Source organism: Carassius gibelio, chromosome B19 (assembly GCF_023724105.1).
Source record: "Carassius gibelio isolate Cgi1373 ecotype wild population from Czech Republic chromosome B19, carGib1.2-hapl.c, whole genome shotgun sequence".
NCBI classification, from domain to species: domain Eukaryota; kingdom Metazoa; phylum Chordata; class Actinopteri; order Cypriniformes; family Cyprinidae; genus Carassius; species Carassius gibelio.
Genome location: NC_068414.1, coordinates 22,514,632 through 22,540,995, shown reverse-complemented (window position 1 = coordinate 22,540,995; position 26,364 = coordinate 22,514,632). Strand labels below are relative to the sequence as shown.

The following is a 26,364-nucleotide window of genomic DNA, read 5'->3' as shown; positions in this document are numbered from 1 at the left end:
GGTATCTTCTGAAGACATTTCTGTGTGCATACTGAAACGAATGATAAGCGTGTTTCTATTTCAACATATAGGCTATAGCCTACGTTATGTTTCTAAAGGCAGAGCAAATATTTAAATGAACCATCCCAATCCGCTCGTGAGGGAACCTTTTTAGAAAATCAAGCCTCATTCTCTGCGACTGGGGCATCCACGATTTGACAGCTGCAGGGGCTTCTCGTCTCCCTATTCAACATTGTAATTTTAGATAATATCCCAAGCGTTCACTCTCCTCGGCAATTTGTACATGAATAACCGAATAATTTCATCTTTTGTTTAGTCTTTGCCACTTCAAATCCAAATAAAGATGCCTTTTAGTATTAAAAGTGGTAGAAAATTACAGGTAATTATCTTTGACGGTAAAAACGCTGTAATCAGCGGGCTACATCAAAAATTACCCTAATTATGTCTGCATTTATGAGAATGAAAAAAAAAACGCTCTCTTGGATAAAACCCATAAATTGTCCCAAATATCTCCTTCATATTGAAGGAGACTGCAGCTGGATGCTTTGTTCAGGATCGATCCTGTGGCGAAAGGCATTCAGCGTCTCGCAGATCAAGGCAGACAGAAAGGGGGAAAACATTTAGTCAATACCTTAATAATTGAGCTAGAGAATGACAAGATGGACAAGATGCAGCTCTATTCTGTAGGAAAAACACTTTGAGAAACAACCAGGTCGGGTAAGCTACTTTGCTATTGCTTCAGATATCTTTCCAGCATTATATAATATGTCATAATGTGTAGGTGACCATTTACATATTACTGTGCAAGTCGTTTTTAAGTCCTAATTTTATATGTTTTATAAATGTTTCATAAAGCAATTATTTATTAAATGCAGATTATTCCAATAATCAAATTAATAACTGATTCTAAAAATATTTTCATAATGTATCCAAAAGAAAGAAATGGCACGACACGATACCTTAAGTCATGTTTACTCCATTTATGACAAAACATAAAAAAAAAATGTACCAACTAAAATCGGACAATATATTTACAATCAAATCGCTTGCATTTGCATGATCAGAAACATCTACCCATGAGGTTTGAGTTCGTTTTCAAACGCGACTCAAGCGCGTGCGTGCGCGTGTGATGTGACAAAACGTTTAGCTTCCTGTTCCGATTTCATGTTGGCGATGAATGTTTGATTAGAGTCAAACGTGAAAACAGATTTTTTTTTAATCAATCTGTTTTTGATGCTACCGACAGTTAGTTCCATTGTTGATCTTCCCACACCACATGTCTTCATCCTTCAAAAAGAAATCGTCCTCTTAATAGGCCAGAATAGGTCTCTATTAAGGATGTTAAGCCGATGACAATGTGCGTCCTAGCGCACGTGAACAGGGCGAAGACAAGATGTCAACATCAAGGCCTCTGGCCTAAAAAGAGCTAGTTGCCTATCTCTGCATGGCGTCCTGATGAGGTGAAGAGTACCAGTGTGAGTAACCGGGCATGTAGCTGTTGGCAGACATGTTTACTCCTTTAGAGGAGGCTGAGACGTCCCAGATAGGAGGAATGGCTGGAGAGCGCGGGGACAAGGCGATGGAGCCGGGCAAAGGGTCACTCTCGTGAGGGTTACCACCTTGTTTTAACAACTTCTTGAACTTGGACCTTTTGTTTTGAAACCATATCTTTACCTGAAAAACAAATGAAAAATGTAGGTTGCTAAATTGTTAAGTGTAGGTGATTTCTAATTTAGTGTAACATGAGATTTTATTTTTGTCAGGGTTAAAAACGAACAAATGTATTATACAGCCTAGTTCCAAAACACTATTATTCCATTGTTATTATCAATAACAACAATCAAGATATAATACTCAACCTAAATGAGAAGGACAATATACTAATAATGCAAATGAGTCCACATCTCACCTGTGTCTGCGTGAGCCCGAGAGAGGCAGCCAGCTCCGCGCGCTCTGGTAGCGCCAGGTATTGAGTCTGCTGGAAACGGTGATTTAGTGCCTGGAGCTGCAAACTGGAATAAATCGTCCTCGGTTTTCTGATCTTTTTGCCTTTTCCGTTGAAACGTATTTCTCCATTTTCAATCACTGTTGTTTTCTGCTGTTCTGAAAAGGGTGAATATTGTGGAATGATTCCCGCACATAAATATGTATAAGTCTGTACAAAATTTTTTTTTTTTTTTTTACAAACACAAATAGTCTGTAATGTTCATTCAATCATTCTATAGCATAATTACATTGTCTGTCATATTTAGGAAATTGCATGTAGTGACACGTCGAGACGGAGACAATTAGATGCTAATTATAATTTGCAATGGTGGGTAGAATCACTGAAGGAACGCAATAAATCATTTTGAGGAGAACATCGTTATCGCTGACATAGGACGGGCAAAATTAGGCGAGAACAAAAGAGAACGGGTAAGGTGCTTTAAAATATGAACTTGCAGTGTAAGTCTTTGTTATATTTTATCGAAGTACAGTTTAGCAATGTAAACGGAGCTGTATGTTTACGCGTGCAAATACGCTTACCTGTGGCGTCTAACCTGGTCTGTGCTCCGCTGGCGTTACTGTGGTAGGACGACAAGTATGGACTGTGATGGGGATGGCTTACATAGGAGTAAGGTAGCGACCTGTTATAGGAGTTCGAGCCGGAGTACGGAGAGCTGTCGTGCTGATGATGATGATGAGATCCGGAATGAAGACAGTGGAGCGGATAATGGCTGGCGGCCATCGACGGGGAGCTCTGTTGTGAGTGCGACTGCTGTCCAAACTCCATGAAAGCAGATTTTGACGAGTCTTGAGCCTCCAGACCGTCAGCCATTGTAGTCATGGTCATCATCAAATTTTCTGCTTTGAGAGCACTTACCCCCTATCTCTGAAGTCCAAATGAGTCCTTTCGTTGTGTTCGTTTCTTTCTCTCCGTGGTTAGGAGATATTGCGTTATTACCGCCACAATTTATCCTTTTTTTGTCCTGTAATTCTCACGCGGTATGGTGGAAGGTGGGCTTGAGTAAAGGCAGAGATTTTAAGGTGGATTCTGTTAAATTTGAGTCCTTGCTTCCAGACTTGATGCAGCCACTACAAGTAAAATGGTTTGTCTCCAAAGGGCAGCGCCTTCCGATTGGTCATTCAACCTAACGTCATCAGTTCTCTGCTTTAGCTGAGACTTCACAGCGAGTTAACCTACCTTAACAGCTCCAACCGTAGCCATAACCATGTGGAGAATAATAATACTGGGATATCCCTCTGATATTCACTAAATTCCCACTCAGATACGCGACTCCGGAGACAATGTCACGCGCTGCCATCGAAGTAATTAATCGCGTGGTTCGTAATCGCGGCAGAGGTGCCAAATGACGCTTAGCCTACAAACTGCGCAAACACTGAATGCATCGAATCGATAGAATACGATACAGGACAGCGACTTCATTGACTTACGCACACCTACAAAGTCACTTCATGGACATTAAATGCATTTAGCCTAAAACAGCAGAATTTACAATAACATAAGATAAAAGCAGAACACAAATAAAACCATCCAGGACAACACTTAAATAAACAGGGTGTGATTTACAGTATAGAAAAAAATATATATGTTAGGCCTAGGTGAAAATACGCAATGCCAAAATAGAAAAAAATATAGTTGTAAGCGTCTTCAGAGAGGATTCACGTGAACTACTAAACATGCCAGATATGTTCTGGTTTAATTAAGCTCCATTCACTGAAAGGCCCGGGTTAGTGACAGCCTTTCCTTGTAGTAATCACGAGCCAGTCACAGTTGAAAATATATGCAAATTACGAGTGCAGTTTGTGGTTTGGCAAATCGCGATCACATTATAAACCACGATGTAAATATACCCTACAACTGCAAGGCTTTCTTCATTCTCATCTCACTCAATTTTTATTTTATAGACAACGAGTTTCCTCATGATATGGCAGAAATTTATTTCAAATGGTAATGAAAAAGCAATTATGGTCGCAATCAGTTATATTCAAATCCTCTTTGATTATCCGTTACACTGTATTAAGACAGGCGCAATAAAATTAAGAACAATTCGTCCGTAATGATTATGGACCTTGTTTATTTTGGGAGGTGGATTAAAAGTGGATATAGCATAAATTATCCGCTAATTATACACCAGTGTCGCCTCAATTATCCTCTTATCAAAAATGGTAGCCCTAAATGCAGCATTTAGTTTCAATTTTCTCCCTTTCTGTAACAAGAACAGCGTACCTTGCTATTATTACTAGGGATGTTATTTACTTTGCCGGATTTAAGAGTGCACAAGCGGCGTAGATAACCATTTTCCATGCTGGACTGAACTTGGGAGAGAAAGAAAGGCAGCTGGTCTCTAAAGCTTCCGGCTTTCTTCTTGTAGTCAAGATATCAAACATTCTGATTTGAAAATAATTTTGCCAGGTAAGAGGAAACCTGGAGCTTTAATTCTTTCGTTTGAAGAATAATATTTACTGAATGTGAGTGTTTTTGTTTCTTATATATATATATATATATATATATATATATATATATATATATATATATATATATATATATATATATATATATATATCTGCCACAATTTGCTTAAATGCAACTGTCAAATGAGTTAACAGTGGTGATCAGGAATTTGATTGATTATTTCTGCTGCATGACCAGTGTGAAAATGTTTGTCAAACGAGAGCGAAACCAGAGACATATAGTCATGGCATGGTACAAACAAATCTTCCAATTATGCTTTCTTGCTAGAATATTAAGTGCAAATTGATCGAGACTTCATGGTTTGGTACCTTTGCTACCTGTGTTGACAGTTTACCTTTGACAAATTGAGGACATATCTAGAATGGCTATATTGATCTATTAAATGATTTGCTAAAAGCTGACAAAATTCTGCAACAGGCCAGTGAATCGGTTTCAGCATATTGTAGACAGGCTCCGTATGTCAATTAAAATCAAATGAATTTACCTGCTGCTGAATTATCTTAAATGGTTTTGTGTTGTAGAAATTGTATTCCAGTAAATAATGCGCAGAAATAGAAAAATTAAAATATGAATAAAACATGAGTTCCTTTGAGTTAGTTTGAGAACACCATAAACATTTAGTTACAAGTTAAAAATTGAAGTAAAATAGTAAAATCACAAATATTTTGTTGGGCACAAAAAATTATATTTGAATAAAAAAAAAATAATAGTAATAATTTCTGTATTATAAAGGTGAAACCAAACTTGTCTTTAGTAGATATTGCTGAAAAATTAAATGTATTTAATTTTTATTTAAATCTATATCATTTTTAAAAAATGTGAACCATAATGTAAATAATAATTAAACTTATTTTATTCTTATTATTGGAATCGGGAATATAATCATAGCAAAGCATGCATGCAAATCCATAAGCATCATATTACAAATCTGCCAAAAAGACAGAGGAAGAGAGGGATCTGTGTGGACATGCCAGCGCTCGAGTGCATCCATGCAGCCTTATCTGAGCCTTAACACAAAACTAGTTCGAAATGGAATCGTCTTCATTCCGATAGCGCGCCGGAACTTGATGTCTTTCGTCCGAACAGACATATTGACCAGCTCGGATGGAAAGACACCGTCTTGAATGTACAGACTTGCCAGTGCAGCAGAGGCGGCTGAACGGGTCTGCTCTCCCGAACTCAAGCCCATCGGCTGTACACAGACTCGCAGGCGTCGACGAACTTCCATGGCTGCTGAGCAGAGGAAGTGGCGAGGCAAAGCGAAGTCAGATGGACTGCACGCGCAGCTGTCGGTATTCGAGATCACTACAATAGAAATCAAGAGAGGAGAACAAATACCACCAGACCCCTCCCTGCCATTTAGCCTAGGTCTCACATTAAATCATGGATTTTATTTCAGGACTAAATATTTAACTGAGTCGGTAAACATTTCGGATAAGATGCTTTATTGGATTGGAAACCGGTGTTAGAAAAACAAAGACAAACAAGACAGAGATATAAAAATATGCAAATGTCTATTCGGTTGTTTAAAATATAGGCATAAAATCGATTACACAATGGGCAAACATTTAAATAATGTAAAATAAAAATAATAGGCTATTATTAATGTCGAAATAGCCTATATATTTAAATAGGCATGTTTTAGAGCTGTTAATTATCACGTCATTTCCTCATTCCTGCTTAAAGCTTCTCTTGATTGATTTGTTGATTAATGCAACTTTACACTAACAGTGGACACGGTTTGGCGACCATGGTCTTAAGATCACATAGCATAACGGTCCATTTTTGATAGCTATGTATTAACACGAGCGAGCGAGGCCTAATGTCACATAGTAGCCTATAGCTTTGCGTCTCTGTGCATTTGACGTAGCCTACCCCATCCTAATGTACAACAAAGAAGTTTGTTTGTCTATAGAAAATAAGAACATGCGACTGTGTAGTAGGCCTACACAGACCTGAAAGGATACTCCAGTGCTCATTTCAAAATTACAGCCAAAGCAGAGGCGCACGTTGCCTTTTATGAGTATTAATTTTCAGTTCAGTTCTGAAATATCTTTTATCTTCTGAGGATGTTGCACAATTGAGAACAGTGGGATTTTTCGGGGTTCTTTTTCGACTTAATAGAAGACATTATTAGCTCTGACAGCACACGGCTCAGGTCTGGGGGAGAGGATTTTCTAGAGAGATGACAGACAGGAAGGCCAGCAATCACAGGCTTTTTTATCCGAATGTACTGTTCGATGCCGTTTATCCCTGATGATAGAAAATTGCTCTGTTGCCAGGACGCGGCTGCTGAAATAGAGGGCAAGAGCAACATTTCCATTTTCCAGTTTGAAAGCCATTGAAATGAATTAGTAAAATGAAAAAAAAAAATTCCGCGGTAAACAAAGAGGGGCAAACAAAGATACACTTTTTTCCCTTGTGCCGAGCCCCCTTTCATTTTGTAAATTTTCGTTAGCTGCTTTTCCGAGGCTTTGAATTCAACACTTACAAATATAATGGGCTCCTGATGTGCACCGGAGATAATTATGCATTTTCAATACATTCTAAATGTAAAGAAAAATGTAATTTGTTCCTGTTTGCATATCAGTGCAATATTTGTTCACGTTGCCTATTCCTGTTTACAATAGCACCATTTGAAGTCTTAATGAATATTGAAGGTCTGTTGAAATATTTGCACATTCATTATACTCGCACAATAATAAAATAATCGCAAGAATACATACGAAATTAATTGGGTTTTATTTATGATTTTGACAAGTGGCTCGTCATTAGACTCGCATTGATAATATTTCTTAACTTGTAATCCATAAAGCCTCAGGGAGGTGTTTGTCAGAATATTACTTGTTATGACAGCTTGAAAACACACCCAACGAATAGTGGGTTTACGTGTCATGACAGACACATGCTTTATTGTTATTTGGGCGCGCGGTGGCCGACCACAACACGCGCATTTGGTAAACAAGCGCGCGGAAAACAGGCCCTGTTCGAGATGCACGAATAACCAACACTCCTTGTCCAGACATTTCACAGGTGAAAAAAGCCAAGTTTACAAGACTAGCTTACAAGACAACCATATAATCATCATTTTGATAAGCAACATGCTGCAGCACAGTTGTCATTGCTCGACAAAACTGGAAAAATCGTAAATATTAACAGCAGGAGATCAGCATGACAGTTATTTCCATGTGTGACAGTAGCCTGTAAATGTTAGACGGAAAAATGTACGATAAACAACGAAATATGATTTCTTCCAATAGAAGGAATTATATATATATATATATATATATATATATATATATATATATATATATATATATATATATATATATATATATTATATAGGCCTATTCTATTGGAAGAAATCATATAATATTCTTATTTGGTATTGTTTTGATTATGATTATCATTATAGTGATACTTCTGGATATCGAAATGTAATTTAGCTGTCGTTAACAGTAACAGTGCTTACAGAACAATCGAAAACGAGTTACTTGACAGCAATTTTAACTGGAAAAGTTAGAAACAACGCCAAGTTACGTAGAATTAAAAAAAAACTCCATTTATCAGATCATCGTACATTCATTTCTTTATTCACATTCACAGCATATTTTAATCCACTGATTTCTCTTTGATCTTTAAAGCGGAAGAAATCAATGGCTATATTAATATTTACGTGATAAGGAGATCATGTGGCCTTTATACGGATATTATTTTGCATATTAATCTTTGGATAGGCAGGTTAACCTGGACGGTGCTCCATGTCGTGTACTAATACAAGTAAAACATTTACTCTATGTGTATTTGCCTTGAATTTGTGCCTGCATTGTCTGAACACAGCTTTTGGAGCGCCTATATCCTGCAGTGCATTTGCCTGAGCTATTTATCCACCCATAGCCATTATTTATAATCATTGCTATTAGCTGGCTCTGATAGATTTTGATCTTTGATTGAAGCTGGTCCAGCTATGGTTTCTTTGTGTGTTAATCATGTATCCATACAACAAAACATACCAATTGTATTTTTTCTTAATTTTTCTGATATTTCAATTAAGCTTCTTTTTTTTTTTTTCTGAATACAGCTGGGAATTACAGAGTCAAACAACAACAACAACAACACCAAAAAGATTATGTATTTAGTTATTTATTCAAATAATGCTGTAGCTCATGCTATTTTATGCTGGCATTTGAAGGGCTGATGTTGCGTGTGATTTAAGGAGAAGTTTCCCTGATCTGGATTTCCTCAGGTCAGGTGAGGAAGTGGCACAAACAATGAAGCACAGACAATAATTGTTTGCCTGAAACTCAAGAACACTGAGTTTGATGAGGCGTAAAAAAGGAGAGAAAAAAAGTCACACCTGGAGAACCGCCTTGTGCCTACCACATTCATTCTCCTGCCATGGTTCACATGAAAACCAGTCTTCAGGAGATGCGTGCATTTCTCAAGCTCCTGTTCATGGCCTAAAAATCTCAAACGACGAGCAAAAATACAAAGACTAGCTGAAACTACAAACTTAGCTGATGAAGAACATTTGAAATTCACTCACAAAAGGTTCTGCGGGAGCTATAAAGACTGCACAGTTACACCAATGAAGCTTTGAAGCTAAAGAATGGCTTGCAGGAATAAATGAATGCTTAAAAACACAAGATTTTTAATTTAGTTATTAGTATTTAAAAGTGGTACTGAAAAATGTGCAGAGAATTAAATTGAAATAGCAAGCAAATCCATTAAACAGTAAGTCATAAGGGAGGATTAATGTATATTTTACCAGACACACTATTAGGTATATGCAAGTAAAAATGAGTGTTTGGTACAAAAACATTAGTCTCAGGATTCTTGGCTATGTTTTTGCATAGTAATGATGGATTAATGGCTGTAAGGTTAATGGAGGACACAACATATCTTCCATTTATTTCAGATTAAATGTTGCAAATGCACGTAAGGTGATAAATTATTTTTCACAATAATAGACCCCCCTCCCCATTTCTCATAACTAAACATTAACCAGACTATTAAACTGTAGGCCTTTTGTGCAGTAACACTGAATACATAAGCATAAAAATACAGGAAAATAAATAAAGCAAACAAAGCAAATAAAAGTATGCGCATTTAATCTTTAAAAAAAAAAAAAAAAACACACCAAAAGATCCCCTTAGCATTTATTTTCATAAACTTTAACAGCCATTTCAATTGAAGGGTTTTCGGCTTTTCTCATTTTATCAAAACACACGCCAGCAATCACAGTGATAACTGCTCTTGGAAATGCATTAAACCAAGGAGCTCATTCAATCAATGTAAGAAGAGGGTGTTCAAAAGAATGCTGAATATACAGTCAAATCATACTACAGGATGACTGTACAAAACATCCGAAAGGCAACAGTGAAGAAGCTTTCCAAATTTTTAAGTCTCAACGAGAGCTGGCATAGAAATAATAGAGATGCAGGTATGTTTTTTGAGGGGTAGATTTGTGTTAGACTGAGGGGAGGGACTGAGGGTGGGCTGAGCGCTTAAAATCATCTCCATATAGAGCAGCAAAGATGAAGGACAGTGGGAATGTTGTTTGAGTTTGGATCTGGATCAAAATGGATCCGATCACACCAGACTCGGGACATGTGGCGGTTTAAATGGCATGGCATGGGTGGCGAGCCGTCAATCATAAGCTCTCATGCTTGCCTCAACTGCTTTCCTTCTTTTCCAAAAGCCAGTGGACCAGCGTAGGAAGAAGGCGAGCGTTTGTTGAGGCTCTGGAATATTCAAGCAAATCCAGCATCGTTTGATTTTTCACAGCTGTGGCCTCCAATAAACATTCCTTTCAGTGTTAAAATGTAGCTTTAAACTATGATATATTTCAAATAACCGTGAGGATTCCATTGTGCACAAGCCATTCTTTTGTTTCAGCAGCTCAAACAATTCATGTTTTCAGGTGGGTGTACAAATGCTCTTCCTAAATAACAATGAAAACCTGCATGAACAATGTTATCGTTTTGATTGACACTGTGTGTTTTAGAATCCTATTGACTGAATATGAAGCACCTCATCCACACATCATGCCGTCTCTCTCTGTCCAGCGCCTCCACTCGTCTCTCTCAGTAACCCCGTTCGGTTTCTACAGCTGCAGTGAGTGAGATATGACCAGAGAATTGGCCTCTGGGAGAGCAGCAAGCCATCCTGGTGCTATTAGGCTCGTGGCTAATAATAGGTGTTTCAGTCCGGGGGAAGATCAATCAGGGGGAATCATGGGGAATGTTCTGAGGAGCGCTTTTACACATCTGTCCAGATGGATGAAATTACACTTGTCTGTTTTTAGTTGCATTACTCCCAAATTGGCTGTCTACTTTTTTCTCTCTTTCTCTCACTCTCCCCTCATTCATGTGTCAGTGGTGTACTAAAAGGATTCGGCACTAAACTCCCTGTCATTTTGGTCTTTCCTCTCTTGCTCTGCCCTCTCTCCTCAGTCACCTTATTTACATTCTTGCATTCAATAAGCTGTGATGTGATGTAAAATCTACTCTAAAAACCAATAAATTTGTACTTACATGAAGTAATTAATGGTCAAATTTGATCACATTTATGTAATTAACAGTAGGGTCAATGAAAGCTGAGAGATATAATTACTGCAGATGCTGAGAATCATATTCAGCACACAAAAAAAAAAAAAAAAAAAAAAAAAAAAAAATATTTTCCTAACTAAAAACAAAAATTACATCACATAAAAAGCATGTTCCTTAGTATTAGGCCAAATAAAAAATAAGGGGGTATAAAAAAATTGCATTTTAGTCAAATTAGGATTTTTACAAAAGGTTTGAGTAGGGTTTTACGGTCAACTAAAACTAAAACTAAAGCTAAAACCACAACAACAACAAAATATATAGATATCTAAAAAGATTTTTCATTTTAGATAGCTGTCAAAGCAACATTTCTCCCAAAAAATGTAATTAAAAATAAATTATATGCATGAAATAAAAATGAATAAAAAACAGACATTAAATAATACTAAAACTAACAATTCAATTCAATTCAAAATTTAAATAAAAATCAGAAAATGCCAAAAAAAATAAACGAATCCAAAATATTAAGAAAAACTATAACAGCATCTCAAATGAAACTAAACAAACGCCTGGTTATGAGGAAAATTAACAAATATCTATCATTTAGACGTCTTATAGCACCATTACACAAGAGGTAGAACTTCATTTATGCCGAAAAAATCTATTTTGAAATTAAAATGTTGCATTAAAGAAAGAAATGTTCCCTGGTGTTCTCAGTCTTTTGGACCCCCACTGTATTTCTCATCAGCTCTGCTATCTCTATCATTTAAAATATATAATTACATGCATTTTCATTGTGCAGCTGCAATCACCAATCCCCAAGTTTCCCATTCAAAACAATGATATTTGCGTACAATACTTGCAGTAAGTCCTTAGAAAAGAAAAAAACTGGAGTTGCCAATGCTTATGTGAGCAAAGATCCTCTAAAAACAATGTTTTTTCACCTATACCCTGAGACACACAGAGATTGCAAGCAAAAGGACACATGAGAATGTGTGAAAGTGAGGCATTGAAATCCTGACCTGCAGTAACCCTTGAACAGGCGAGTGCACAAGCTGAGGAGGTAACCACATGCTGGACGGGCCGCTTGCGATGCAGCACCGGCAGTTATCTAGCACAATGTGTCAGTCAGAGAGTGGGGCATAGAGACTGAGAGGGGTCATTTACAGACTACGAAACAGCTGTATGCATCTGCGCTTCCTAACTGCGACGGCTGACAGCTCGAAATATTTGATACTTGAAAGTGGCTGTCTGGCAAGTTGTACTGAATTAGCCTTTTTCAGATTACGCCCTACTGAGTTCTTACCCGGACCGATGTCACTTCTTTTAAAACTCTGAGACTGATTTGCTTGCGGTGTGAATTTGTGTAAATATCTCCGCCGTAGCCACAATGGGTTCGCGCGCACAATACGGCCACTCTGAGAAATTACCTCTCAAGACAGACACAGCAGGATACGTTTTATCAGTGAAAATGAATACTGTACATCATTGTTGATTCGAAGCCTTCAGAGAACCTGATTTGAGGTGTTCTTCCATTTTTGATTGCCCAACATTGAGAGATATTTCAAGCACTGAGCAAGCTGTCTGAGAAGAAAGACGCAAGCTCGATGACCAGAGGAAGAAAATCAAGGCTCCCCAATGTGTTACCCTGGCAACGAAAGAAAATTAGCATTGACATGTGAGCGAGGCCATGGAAAGGCCTCTGGGTATTTTACGGCTTGAAAAGTGACAATCAAAGTAGACGTAAAGACATACTCCCATTCTATTTATATTGAAATCAGCTTCTTTTATATTTCCTGAAGGAAGAGCGACAAAACTTATAATGTATGTATTTTGTTCATTTCATCGCGCTGCACGTCGAGCCTGCGATGCCTGGGCTCTCGTGTTTGCCCCCCGCTGCGGTAAACAGAATGCGACTCTCATAGCGGATGCATTTCAGGCCACTCACAACACGCTAGTGAGGCTGACATGGCCTCCCTCATTTTCCGCCACGAAATTCAGCTTTGGTGATTGCCAACACACATAATGATAGCGTCTCCCAGAGTCACTGAGGTGTCCCACTGACGTGCCAATATTCTCTCTGTCATATTGCAGGAAATTCAGCGGCTACCCTGGAGAACCTGCCTTTGGCATGCATCAGAAGTTGTTTTGTTAATCGAAACAAAGGGCGGATTGAGTGATCCAATGCACGGAGTGGCTCGCTGTTTCCTCTCATTACAAGACGGCCTTACCAGCAAGGAGGAATATGCAGGAATACATTAAAAGGTAATGAGGAAGCTGTCAGGAGAGGGTCGTTCGGGGCAGTGCTCGGCGTTGGAGAGCCTTCAGAGCATTACGTGATGGACTTGTCATCTTGGGACGAGAAGCAAAACGAGGTGGAGTTCAACGGCGTTACTAATAGCAGCTGCTGCCAGGTCTTCGTCCGTGCTGGTAATGTAGCTGCAGAAGCATCTCATCTTGTATGTGTTGTATTTTAAAAGCTAAATTAAATATTTTGGTTCTTAAAATATGAATTCTGTCATTTCTCAAGCATGAATGCTGAAAAAATAAGGACCGAAGGGTGAACCATCATTCGCAATCATGTTTTGGAATATTCACATCAAGGCAACGTGGAATCGCATAATGGAATGTCATGGTAACAACACCTGGCAGCAGCTTGTCCTCATGCCCCTCCCCCCAAACCGAAAGTGCTGGAACATTATTTCTGTGAGACAGAAAGCCCTATGAAAAAATAATGGGTGAGCGCCAGTTTAAATAAAGTATGGTTTATGACTTGTGGTCAGGACCGTCTCTGTTTTTTAAAAAGTGTGCTGTATAAAAACCACTGCCAACATTTTTTTTTCTCCATACGGTTATAATACAAAGTCGTTTTTTCCCCCTCCTCACAGTGAGAGATTCAGTCAATAAAGGCCCGGCAGTAGACCAGTAGTCTGCAGCCACAGGAGAATGGAACAAACCACACACGCCAAAACAAACTGGTGCTCCTTTGCGATTTTTCGGTTCGGGCATTTTAATAAGTCCTTCTGCACAGGGTAAATGTTTTGCGAGCATGCCCTGTTTTGCTTTTGATATGAATCAACAAAAAGACTGGAGGGATTCGTTTCCTTGACTTCGAAAATAAAGAGCTATAAGCGGCCCATTGGATTTCTGAACTACATTTGAGCCCAGGTCCAGGTGTTTTGGTCTAATTCGCAAACAATCCGGCTGTTGCATATCAAACCAATTACCCAAATGAGTTGTACAATACCGAGAAACAGACACAGCAATTTTCTACTTCCATTTATATGTGCCACTGCAATTATAGATCATCAGAAACTGTCATTATAACACTAGGCTTGTATTAAGACCATACAAACTGTAGTCACTGTCTTGCAACTACAAAAAGAAGGCGTCCATTAACGCAGTCCGCTTTGTAATAGTCACTGGCCTTTAAACGATGATGATGACAACAACGCGAAAAAGAAAACACTGGATTATTATTATTTATTTTCTATTTCTTTTGGATACATCAAACAGCTATCAAACACTCGCACTGGAGCCAGTGATTAGTGAGCTGAAATTACGACTTGGTTGAAATTACGACAAGACTCAATGTCTATGGAAACAGCTACCTTTTTGTACATATTAAGCAACTGCCGCTTTGAGAAATTGAGAACTGTGCTAATTCATTTTAAAATGAGACATACTAATAAGTAAGGTTTCATAAATCATATTTTAGACCCTACTGGGAACTGGGTTTTATGGATATCTTTTAAGGTAGGTGACCAACACAGCAAAGCACTTAAGAAGAATTTTTTTTCCAGCACTTAAATGTCTCCACTGAGGTATGCAACCATCCCCAAAGTACTCGCGCTGAATTAAAACAGCTTTAGGTGGGAGAATTAAAGTGGTGAGTTAAAAACGAGCTGAGGTACATTACACTCTGGCTCGTAAAGTTGAGAAAAGTCATTCATTTTAATACACACCAATCAAGCTGTTGAGTGACTTACTGTACGTGAAGTTTTTACTGTGATGACATCTCTCTGAACAGACAGACAACCTGGAGCGCAGCTATGCACATTAACTCAGCAGACAGACGGTGCAGTTTACTTTAGTACCACTAAAACTGCAAAAAAAGACAGAACTACTCATGTTTAAGATGAATTACGGTTAAGGTTATCCTTCAAAAGCTTCTATACGAGCTTGTTAGACTGATGACATCCTGTGACAATGCACATGCCAGAAAACAGTGAACACAAGGCATCCTTCCCATGTGCCTCCAAAATAATGATGTACAGGGCTCAACAATACGCTTTTTATTTGCTTGTTTGTTTTTTGCTTACTGTTCCATTAACAATTGATCCCCACTGTTTAGTTAGGAAACAGAAAACTAAAACGACAAATGTACATTTTTAAAGGAATTTATGATATAATTGCTAAATTGATGAATTAGTAATTGAATATCTTCATTTTTTTATTTCCATTATTTGTACATATTTAATGTCTATTTTTACTTTTTTGTCTTTACACGGACAGTACTTATACAGTTATTATAAGAAGTTCTTAAAAAAAACTAATCCATAATCACTTTGGCTGAAAAAGGATGGCATACATGACAAAATATTACAGATTTTTATTTACTATTCAGTCGACTCTAATTAATGCTACCAAGAGTCATTATGCATTCTTTATTTTCACCAAAACCAGATACAAGCTTAGATCTTTTTGCAGTAATTGCAAATGTCACAGAAAACCAAATATTTAGGTTTGCAAGGCATAAAAAGTAAAAAAAAAAAGATAAAATCTTATAACACTAGCCAAATATGGTGAGTGACAGTTCCATCATCTGTCTCGGAACTTACCATGAATTTAGGCTCAATTAGATTCATTAAATCAGGACTTTCCCTGGAAACCATTCAGTGACAAATTGTTTAAAGACTTCTCAGCGGTAGTGTGTTTGGTGGGCCTTAAGTGGTCTTATGAAAATAACAGTAGTTGCCAGTCTGAGCCACATATGTAGCAGGTAAACCTGACATCAGTACTGCAACATGCACAGCCATCAGTGGATCTGATCCCTTGTGAACATTCCTGATGAAGTGCTAAAGGAGGTGGATGGCGAGAGAACATTAATTTAGCTTCTTTGTCCTTGGTTTATGCCAGACTATGCAAAAGGATAAACCCCCTAAAGAGGGGCTGACTGTGTGTGTCAGGTAGAGGGCTGTCAGGGTTAAAGTCTGTCTTCAGACACTGAGAGGAGGCTGTAACGGAGCCAGGAGATCCTGCCAGGACTGTGTGGTAGAAAGCTGTTAATGAGCATTGTAAAGCTCTCAAACATAATGATCTGGACTTCTCTTCCAGTGCTAATGTCTATCACATGCCCAAAGCCAGCCCGGCCCTTCAGCCTGACTGCATTGCGTGTTCAGGACGAGACTAACAAGAAAGGATGACCTGGACGATGGAAACAGTGGACAGACAAGAGTAGCTCGGTATTCAGGTCAATGATGTGATGCTCATTTTTGTCTAGATCTATTCAATTATTCAAACATGCTTTAAAATGGACTTGAATGCATCTCTATTATGAGCCTGTGATTCATTTCCTTCTGACATTTTTAGGGGATATGAATAAATAAAAGATGTCAGAGTGATAAAACTGTCTTGATTTATAATGAAGAAAAAGCCTCATTAAAAGAACTAGTTTCATGAAAAGAAAGTCTTTTTGGCATAATCTTTTATCGTTATTTTTTTAGAAAAAATATTGAATATTTTAACAAAACTGCTTCAGTTTATTACTTGTATCTGCCAAATCAAATTCATAGGGTGCAACCATCAAACAAATCAAATAATTTGACCTTTTTATGACAACTTGTGTAGATTGTAAAAAAGTTTTGATGCAACCTCTCCACCTCTTAAATTACATTATTTTGAGTGAATTCATATTTGTTAAATAGCAACAACAATAAAAATTATAATAATAAAAAGCCTACCTTGAAAATATATTAAAAACATAAAAAAAAGAAATGTATTCAAGACAAATATAAGACAAATTATATTAATTTCTACCAATTTTTTTAAAAGGGTGTATGGTTTAAAAAAAACATCAATACAAGAGTTATATTTCCAAAAACATGGCACTAGCGTCTTAAACTAGATTTTTAAAAGGATTTTTCCTTTATTACAGGCATCTTATTCGTCATTAATCAGTCAATTTTGTTTAAACTCAAATACTTCAAAAAATAAACATGCAAGTTATAGGAAAAAAGAATATGGGGTGGTGAGCTCCTTTTGTCACGCTAATGCATAAACGGGAGCATTAGAGCACCACGGGATTGGGATTTATTGGCTCTCAGTTTTAAATCAAACAACCTGACACATGCATAAGCATCTAAAATAGCCTAATAAATTATCACACATTAGCAAACGCTCAAAGTACAGCGTGTTTCCTGTTAGAGACTGGCTGAATGGCAAACACCAAGGGACATACACCACTCTGTCCTCTTGATTATATCAAATAAATACTTACAACACATGATGGAGGAGGAAAAGTCTTTTGTGTGAACAATTTTGGCCATGAATCAGAGCGCTGACATTTTAAGGCCCCACTGTTGGTTCTGCTGCTGATTTGCTTTCACACAGTTTGTTGCAGAGGCTCAACACGTGTTCGTGACAAGTGGCACTAGAAGAGCACTAATTAATATCTCGCGTTTTATTCCTGCTTTGAGGTAGACTAATTAACCGTGTGCTGCACGCTCTACCCGATGACATACGTCCCGAAGAGAGCCAAAAATAATACGGCTGCGGGAACAAATGGAGGGAGGGGGAGACTGTGTTAGAAAAGTACAGGTTTGGGGTGTATTTAAGCGCACTGCATCTGCATTAAGGGCTGAGTTGATTCTCCCACAGGGGTGTTTTAGAAAAGCCCTGGCCTGAGGCACCAGAGAGAAGGTCTGCTCCGCTACAGCACGGTGAAGGACACTAGACAGAGCCACCTGTGGCGGGAAACTAATCTCAGATGTGTAGCCCTGACAGGGCTTCCGTCAACAGGACCAGAGCAGCGTTGAGCTGATCCATTAACATTAACAATTGGCCCCTGCCGTGTAGTGAGGAAACAGGCAATAAGTTAGGGTGGAGGATCTGGTTTTAAGGTGGCCTTCACAGGGCAATGTAATCAAGCCTTTAGGGACACAACACACTGGAAGAAGGCAAAGCTTCTAACTATGCAACATGTGCATTATTGCATTCCGAAATGTGGCAGGAGAACATTTGCAAAGTTTCTTGGGGACAATAAAAAGATTTTGCAAGCAAACAAGAAAGTTTTGTAGGGTTTTGTGATGTGAACACGAACATTTTACAAGAAGAACCAACAGTTTTGCATGTAAAAAAAAAGATTTCACAAAGGGAACCAATAGTTTTGCGCAAAATTTATCATTTATTTTTTTCGCTAAATATTTGAGAAAAAAACTGAAATACAGATTTTCATCACCATGCTTCCAACTTCTGTATATTAAACATAAAAACCTGATTGCAATGCATTTTAATTTTCAAGCTAAAAGTTTGCCTATAGCATTCAAATGGAGGTTGCAGATTCTCTTCTACCAAATTTAGCTTGAAAGTTTGATTGCATCATATAATAATTGCTTTTAATATTGTTCATCATCTGTTTGATTACATCTTTAATTGATTTTTCCGTGCATTTCTGCCATATGCAAACAGTCACCAATGATAACTACTTCTAAATATTGTAGAAACTTAATTTTCTGTAATTGAATTGTAATTGAATTATCACCACAACATTTGACTTCACAAATTGGAATTCTGCTAAAATTTCTTGCATCGCCAATTTGTCACCACTGGTTGATCTGGTCACATGGTCCTGCACTACTAGCTACAAAAGTCTGACCATAAACTGCACTGCAGCTAAAATAAGATTGCATTTTTAAAATAATCAGTTGCTAAAATGAACATTTTGTAAAGGAAACCAGTTGTTTATTAACTGCTGCAGAGCACAAAGCATCACGCATCAACAAGAATCAATGCATGCTCAATTCTACTGCATATCTGAAATGTGTTTTTCTATGCATCACTTTTTGTGTATGTCTCTCCTATGTGGGCAGAAACAAGTCATACAAAAAAGAAAAATGATTTTCTCCTCCATCGTCTACACTCGACCACTACATATGACAGTAGGCGGATCACATGAGATTCACTGTATTCTCAGCCATCAGTAGTTGCTGCATCGTATCACTGCCTTTTTGCACAAACTTGAACTCTGCACTCATTTGCAGAAAGCTGAACTTTGTTATGGTGTCAGACACACCCACATCACATTGTCAAAGTCCCGCTCACCTCAAATCACCAACTATTGAAACGGAATGACTTCCGTTAACTTTGGCCCTGCAAACTATGGGCAAAGTGGATGTAACTTCAGAAAATATACTTGTCTCTGGAATCTTGTCGAAATCCAACTGATTCTGGTATGATGTCGTAAGTCTCTTCTCTATGTTGAATAAAACCCTGAATTTTCCTTTATAAAATCTTATCAACACAAAATGCAGTTGCTATGGCGTTTTTCTTGAAAATGCACTGTGATGGTGTTACAACAATAACACCTGAACCACACGACGCACACCAATCAATCTTTTTCGGGATTTGATTTTTGCTTTTTAAAGGGAGAAAAAAAGTCATGATTGGTGCTGACTGAATGTGAATATGCCTGCCGTGTAGGAGCAGTGAGAGTGCTGGAGCTGAAGGCACGATGGAAGACAATGGATGAAAGGAGCTGTCAGAGCGAACAGGAGAAGAAAAGAGAGAAGTGCCATGGGAGCGAAGCACAGGGATGGGATGACAAAGCTGGGAGGTGACAGAGGAGGAGGAGGGGGAGGAGGACACAAGGTGAATATGAGATCCATCAGAGAGCAGACGCCAGCTCGCTCTTGACCTCACTCTCAGTTTGGGGAGCCCAAGATCTGAAAATGACATCAGATAGGGGAAGTTTGACTCTCTTTCATGTGTCTCTCTTTCATGATGCCTGCACTACTCTTACTTGCATGAATGGACAATACATTTAAAACACCAGGCACTGCCTGCTGAATACATACATCTCAGACTTCTGTTGTTCTGCCTAGGAGGCAGATTCAGTTTATATGTCAGCTTATATGTATGCGTCTATCCATCTACTCATCTGTTTGTCCATTTATCTATCTATCTGTCTGTCTGGTACACAAAAATCGACAAATAATCAGATAGAATTATCGATCTACACATAGTATTAAAAACACACAGACTTTTACTTAAGAAACTAGACCAAAAGCCAAATACCGAACAGCAGCAAACATCATGAAGCGTATAATGTCACCCAGCTCGAACAAGCAGCGAATATGCAAAGCAGAGAAATGTCAACAAATCCTGCAGACAGCTGTTTGGGGTTTCTCTACCATTGCTCGAATTTTGGTCGGTTCTACGTCTCCCACACCACTATTTCTATAATCCTAAACAGATTTGCTCCAACCGCCAGAAAAGCCAGAGTCTGGGCGTCTCTGCAGCGTTCTCCACAGAGAACATAAATAGGCTGCATGTGCTGATAAATCATGGAATGGATTAGACGCAACGTATGTGGTCCTCTGCCGTAACTACTGGTGGCATTTAGGGACACATTTTAACAAGAACAGAAATTGATCCATGCTGTTCTCACATCCACACTCGCAGAGTTTGGTCAGTTGACCAAGAGCAATGACATAACCAGAGGGTGCTCTTTTATTTTCAGTGAAATACTAAAAAGGCTCATCAGCTGGCGGGGCTGAAACAAATCTCAAAAACATCTACGGAACTGGAGACTTTGAAAATTGACACCCCTTTCCTGCCATATAATGACACTGTATGCTATAACCTGCAATATATCTGTCATTTCTATGAATTTATGGATGAATGTGTTTCTCTCTGTGGCTGAACTCGTTCATTTATGAGGAGGGTCGGGGTTCAGACGCAGACTCTCCACATGTGCACGGGTTGCTCTTTCTTTCACTATCAGTGCTGGAAGGGCTGCCTATAGTGCAGCCAGGGAAAGACTGATCACATTTATCCAAGATTCCAGAGGGACAGTCTTGTCTAGGACAGCAGGGTGAAGATTACAGACATGCACACGTGCCTAGAGAAGACAGAGCCAGGGTCAGAGGTGTCCGGATCTCAGTGCCGCACATGAGGAGATCATGCAGTCTGTGATTTGTGCTATCTCTCTTTTTCTGAAGGAGGGGCAAATGGGAAATGAAGACGGGGGATTGGCGACTTGTAAACAATGAGGGTCCTTAATGGATGCCAATCTAATATGCTTGAGGCTAGAGAGACATAATCACGTCAACACTCCAGACAGAGGAGGCCGCACAGTCATTATCTATAAACAAGCACACAGGCCTTTTCTTTTACAAGTGCTAATAAAGATAATTAGTAGAAAAACTTGTAAACGCATAAAGACCTATTGAATGACTTGTATCATTTGCTTTTTTTATTTTTATTATTTGTATGGGTAATTTTCGTCTACACTATTAATTACAATGAAAGATCCTACCCATAGACACAATGACTTGAATACACCTTTTTATGATAATGCAACTGTCCTGAAGTTATATTGAGAATAAGCATTGCTTCACTGCTTATGAATGTTTTGTGTTGTATCAAATGAAGCCCCACAATGTTACAGCTGTCATGGCAGCACAGGGCAGGAGCACAGAGGTTCTGTCAGTGTGTTGTGAACAAGCTATTAAACATTAGCATTAAACAGCCCTTTTTAGCGCTGTCAAACATAAGGACATTGGTGCAGCCCCATAGTGTATTTAAAACAAGGTATTCCTGGGTTTCATTCTAAAGTACACACTAAAACAGTTGGGTTTTATTTAATTACACAGATCTCAAGCCTCTTAACGCTGCTTTTCGCGTAGTGTATGGTTTGACTCCCTGGCTCTTCTGAAAAATGCCCATTATTCTCGATGGTGGGTTGGCCATAATGGACAAGCACAGGCATTTAACTGCAGGGTCAAAACAAAGTTTAATCATTTCAAACTCTTTATAGTCTCTTCAACAGTGTTGAAAGCCCATGAAATACCTGCACACTACAGTACAAGTGGTCATTTTTGTCTCCCAAACTGATCATCCCGGTAATGGCCCACAAATAAGAGGTGGGCATATAATTTTTCAAATTAATAGCTTTTTATTTTACTCCCTCTCTCTTTCTCTTTCACAATTTTTTTCCTTCATTCACTATCACAGTATGGAGTTAGAATTACAGTGTTTCAGTGCAAGCCATTCAGAGGCGAATGTGTGAATTCAAATCGACATAACTGATATTAAACCCTATAAAACTAATTTATCTTACTTAAAGGAACTGTTCACCTAAATTAAAAATTGCTGAAATTTTTCTCAACCTCAGGCCATCCAAGATGCGGAAAAGTTGATTTCTTTATGGGAACCGATTTGGAGATATTTAGCATTACGACACTTGCTCTCCAGTGGATCCTCTGCCGTAAAACATCTGATTAAAACATCACAATAATCCAAAAGTAATTCACACAACTGTAGTCAACCAAATAATGTCTCGTGAAGTGAAAATCTGTGTTTGAAATAAAAAATCCATCACCGAGGTGTTTTTTTGTTTTTTGTTTTTTTTACATCAAGATGTAAGAAAAACAGCTAAAACACAGATTTTAGTGCGGGAGGACAAAATGGAATTGACTTTTTCAATAGAGGAAGCATTACTGATGAATAATGGGTTAAAGTTAAAAAGCAAACTCACGTGCATTATGTATGGCCTGGGGGTGGGCAAATGTTCAGGAAATTTTTTTGTATTTTTTGGTGAACTATTCCTTTACCACCATTGAAAAGATGTCATACTTGTTGGTAATCAACATTCAAATTTGCCATAATGCTGTAAAATCACAGACGATCTTAGAGATCAAAGAACATTTATAAATACGGTCTTAAAGAGGCTCCCCAAACAATTAGTAAGCTGAGAGGCCTTTTTGTTCAGCCCAGATGCAGCGTCTCGCCTTTGAGGACAAGTGTGTGGCTTTGACCTCCGTTCAGCAGTAATGACGCAGTCTGACCCCTCAAATACTTCTCCACATTAGAATCACTATTCACAGCCTTTGCTAGCAATGTGCTTTTGCGAGCCTCCAGCCGACATTCGGGATCCAATGCATTGTAGTATTCCTGGAACGTTCCACCTCCCCCTCTTCCTGCTATCTAGAGAACTAATCTAAAACACTGCTATTATGATTCTTGTACTTGGCGTATCTGAGGCCAATTTAGAACATCAACACCATCAATCACAGGACAGAGGGGCCAACACTGCTGTCCTGCAGGTTTTCTTGTCATCCAGGTCACGTCCTCTTCCTACAGAAGACTTGTTCGCTCTCAGGACTCTGCCTGAACCCACTCAAACCGCTGTCTGTGTTATTGTGCATTGTGACGAACTTTCGATGACCAGGCGATGCAAGTTTATCCAAACAAGGGCACCGCATTTTCTCCTCGGCTTTTGAAAAGAAGAAAGAATGGGACAAGGACAAGAGATCGAGGAGCAAGAAGGACAAAAAGACGTAGAAAAAGATTCTGACAGGAAAACATATTTTCAGCTTTTAAAATGTCTGCCTTTATCCTAAAAAAAAAAATTACGTACCAAATAAAGCCTACGAGCTAGCAAATAAACAAGAGCTCTGAGTCATCACCTTGTAAAACACTGTCAGGGATGGTTGGTATGTACACATAAAACAAGAACATGTCTCAGGAGGAAAACAACTTTGCCCTTTTCTATTCCTCAGTATGTGGAGTTTATAAGACTATAAAACTCATAGAAATGCTCTACAAAAAAATTTATCTTGCCATTAAGTGCTTATTATATGCATGCATTTTCAGTGCATTCAATTGCTCTGCATTTATTTGTGCCACACAGGCATTAGCAAGAGATGCGTTTTAATCAGTACAAAATATTCAAATCGCTGTGGTAAAGTATGCATCGATGAACAAATGCATGCTAGAAAAAAGACCGGTTGCATTCATTCTCCTCTCTTAATAGAAAATGGCTGGGCTACTGGCACAGTGCCACAGTTGTGCTCATCAGTGGATGATATCACATGTAATTATCCTCACACACCCACCTAAGCTTCTAAATATCATCAAAACACACGGAGTACAAATAATCATGTGAATGAAGGGTTTGGAGGATGCTACATTTACAGTACAATCCAACCTACATTACCACTGTGTGTGTGCAATGGATTACGAGGGGCAAGAGACTAGATGTTTTTAAATATTATTTATACCTTAACGGGAGATTGAAGAGTGAAAGAAAAGTGGTGGGGAGAGCCTGCTAAAAAAAACTTTTATGCCATCACGTTTTTGAAAGGCTCTTATGCTCACCAATGTTGCATTTATTTGTTCAAAAACACAATACTGTTAAATTTATTATAATTTAAAAAAAGCTTTTCGTTTTCTTTTAATATATTTCAAAGTGTTATTTATTCCTGTGATGGCAACGCTGAATGTTCAGCAGTCATTATTACTCCAGTTTTCAGTGACACACGATTCTTTAGAAATCTTTCTGATATGGCGATTTAGTATTCAAGAAATAGTTCTTATTATTTAAATCTGATTATTGCATTTTATATGTATACTTATTTATTTATGTTTGTTCAGAGTCACAAAACATTTATACGGTTATATTACTGACCCAAAAACAGAACAAACAGTAATAGGTCACTTTTCATGCCATTTACTCAAACCTTAAAACAATTCAAATGGGCGGATCTTGGCCAGAATAATCTGCAAACTGGTCTAGACTAAATTCAAAAGTCTGGCTAAGTGATTTACAAACAGTTTCCCTATTTAACCAGCTGCTTCATCCATTTTAATATCATGGCAAATGATAATGTCTTGCCAAGAAATTAAGTTACCAAATGAACTAATGTAGAAATAGATCATTGTGAGGGATAGTTTTGGCATCATCTGCTTTTCACTCTCACTGCACTTCTATCATCTTGCTCAGTGGTGGTGTGCCTTGGGGCAAACATTTCTGGCCAAATGCCCAAATAGCAAGTCGCTGCCCTAAAAGGAAACAAGTGGTACATGGTTCTACTATCCCAGATATTATGTCACGCCATCTCCAGACCCTAAGATAGGGGATTCCCTGAAGCTTTATGTGCCAGGGATTACGATTTGTGACCCCGTACTGCAAAAACTTAACATCTTAAGACGCTGGGGTACATTTTTAGCAGAAGCCTAAAAAAACTGTGTGGGGTAAAATAATAGATTTTTCTTTTATGCCAAAAATCATTAGGATGTTAAGATCATGTTCCATGAAGATATTTTGTAAATATCCTACCGTAAATATATCAAAACTTAATTTGCTAAGAATTCATTTGGACAAGCAATTTTCTCACTATTTAGATATTTTTGCACCATCAGATTCCAGATTTTCAAATAGTTGTATCTCGGCCAAATATTGTCAGATCATAAGACTGGTTTTGTGGTCCAGGGTCACATATGTATAAATGTGATAATTATATTATAGATAGTTGACAAATTAAAGTAAATTAAATGTGATAATTATTGGGACACACCAATATAATGTAAATAGTTTGAATATTTAATTTATGCATTACCATGGCATGCTGACGGAAGGAAGCCTTGCTGATGCTCCAGTATGTAGGAGGAGAAACCATCTGGACCAGAGGCCAAGCACTACCTCTTCTCCACTGCCAAACAAGCTAATAGAAGGAAAAACAAATATATATATAAAATAAAGCATTTATGCCTAGTTCGTGCACAAAACAGTTTTGCTTACACACACTATGCCTGTCTGAGCAAACATGATGAATAAGGCCTTCTGCTTCTGTGTTGTTAGATTGATATCAGGAAAACTAAAATATGACCATATATACGCTCCAAAGAGTAATAATGGGAGTGAATCTAAATTATCTCTCTTTCTCTGTGTACACGGCAAACAGGAGTCACTCCTGAAATTGATGACTGACATAAGTAATAATAACCATTGAAACCATATGACTTACCACAGCCATAAACTATAAACATGAACGGAGGCTTGTGACACTAAAACAAATTCCTTGTATGCGCAAGCATACTTGGCAATAAAGTTCTTTCTGATTCGGATTCTGAAGGACATCCTTGACGGAAGCGTTTTGTTTACGCCCAATGTGTCGTTTTTATCAGCACACGCTCTGTGGATAATTATGTATAAGTTAAGTTTCTCCAACCCTGCAGTGAAGAGAGACGATACTAACATTGGTGACTTCGTCAAGACATACCTCCGGTTCTGAGATTTTCTTCTGGCACCTCAGGCGAGCAGCAAGTGTCCAAACG

At 38.2% G+C, this 26,364-nt stretch overlaps 1 protein-coding gene across 2 annotated transcripts; it reads right to left on the bottom strand.

Moving 5' to 3' along the window:
• Positions 1–956: 956 nt before the first annotated feature.
• LOC127979378 (homeobox protein Dlx6a-like) lies at positions 957–26,364 on the bottom strand. 2 transcript variants are annotated; one of them, XM_052584799.1, is made up of 3 exons: positions 2,527–3,145; positions 1,910–2,103; positions 957–1,674 (listed from the first exon to the last, which is right to left on the bottom strand). In XM_052584799.1, exons 1-3 carry the CDS (start codon positions 2,834–2,836, stop codon positions 1,435–1,437), a joined length of 744 nt encoding a protein of 247 aa, XP_052440759.1. In that variant the 5' UTR covers positions 2,837–3,145; the 3' UTR covers positions 957–1,434. The 2 variants fall into 2 exon arrangements, 1 of the variants encoding a protein (XP_052440759.1); XR_008158778.1 differs by lacking the exons at positions 957–1,674; positions 2,527–3,145 and adding exons at positions 25,647–25,751; positions 26,310–26,364 and having other exon boundaries at positions 1,962–2,103.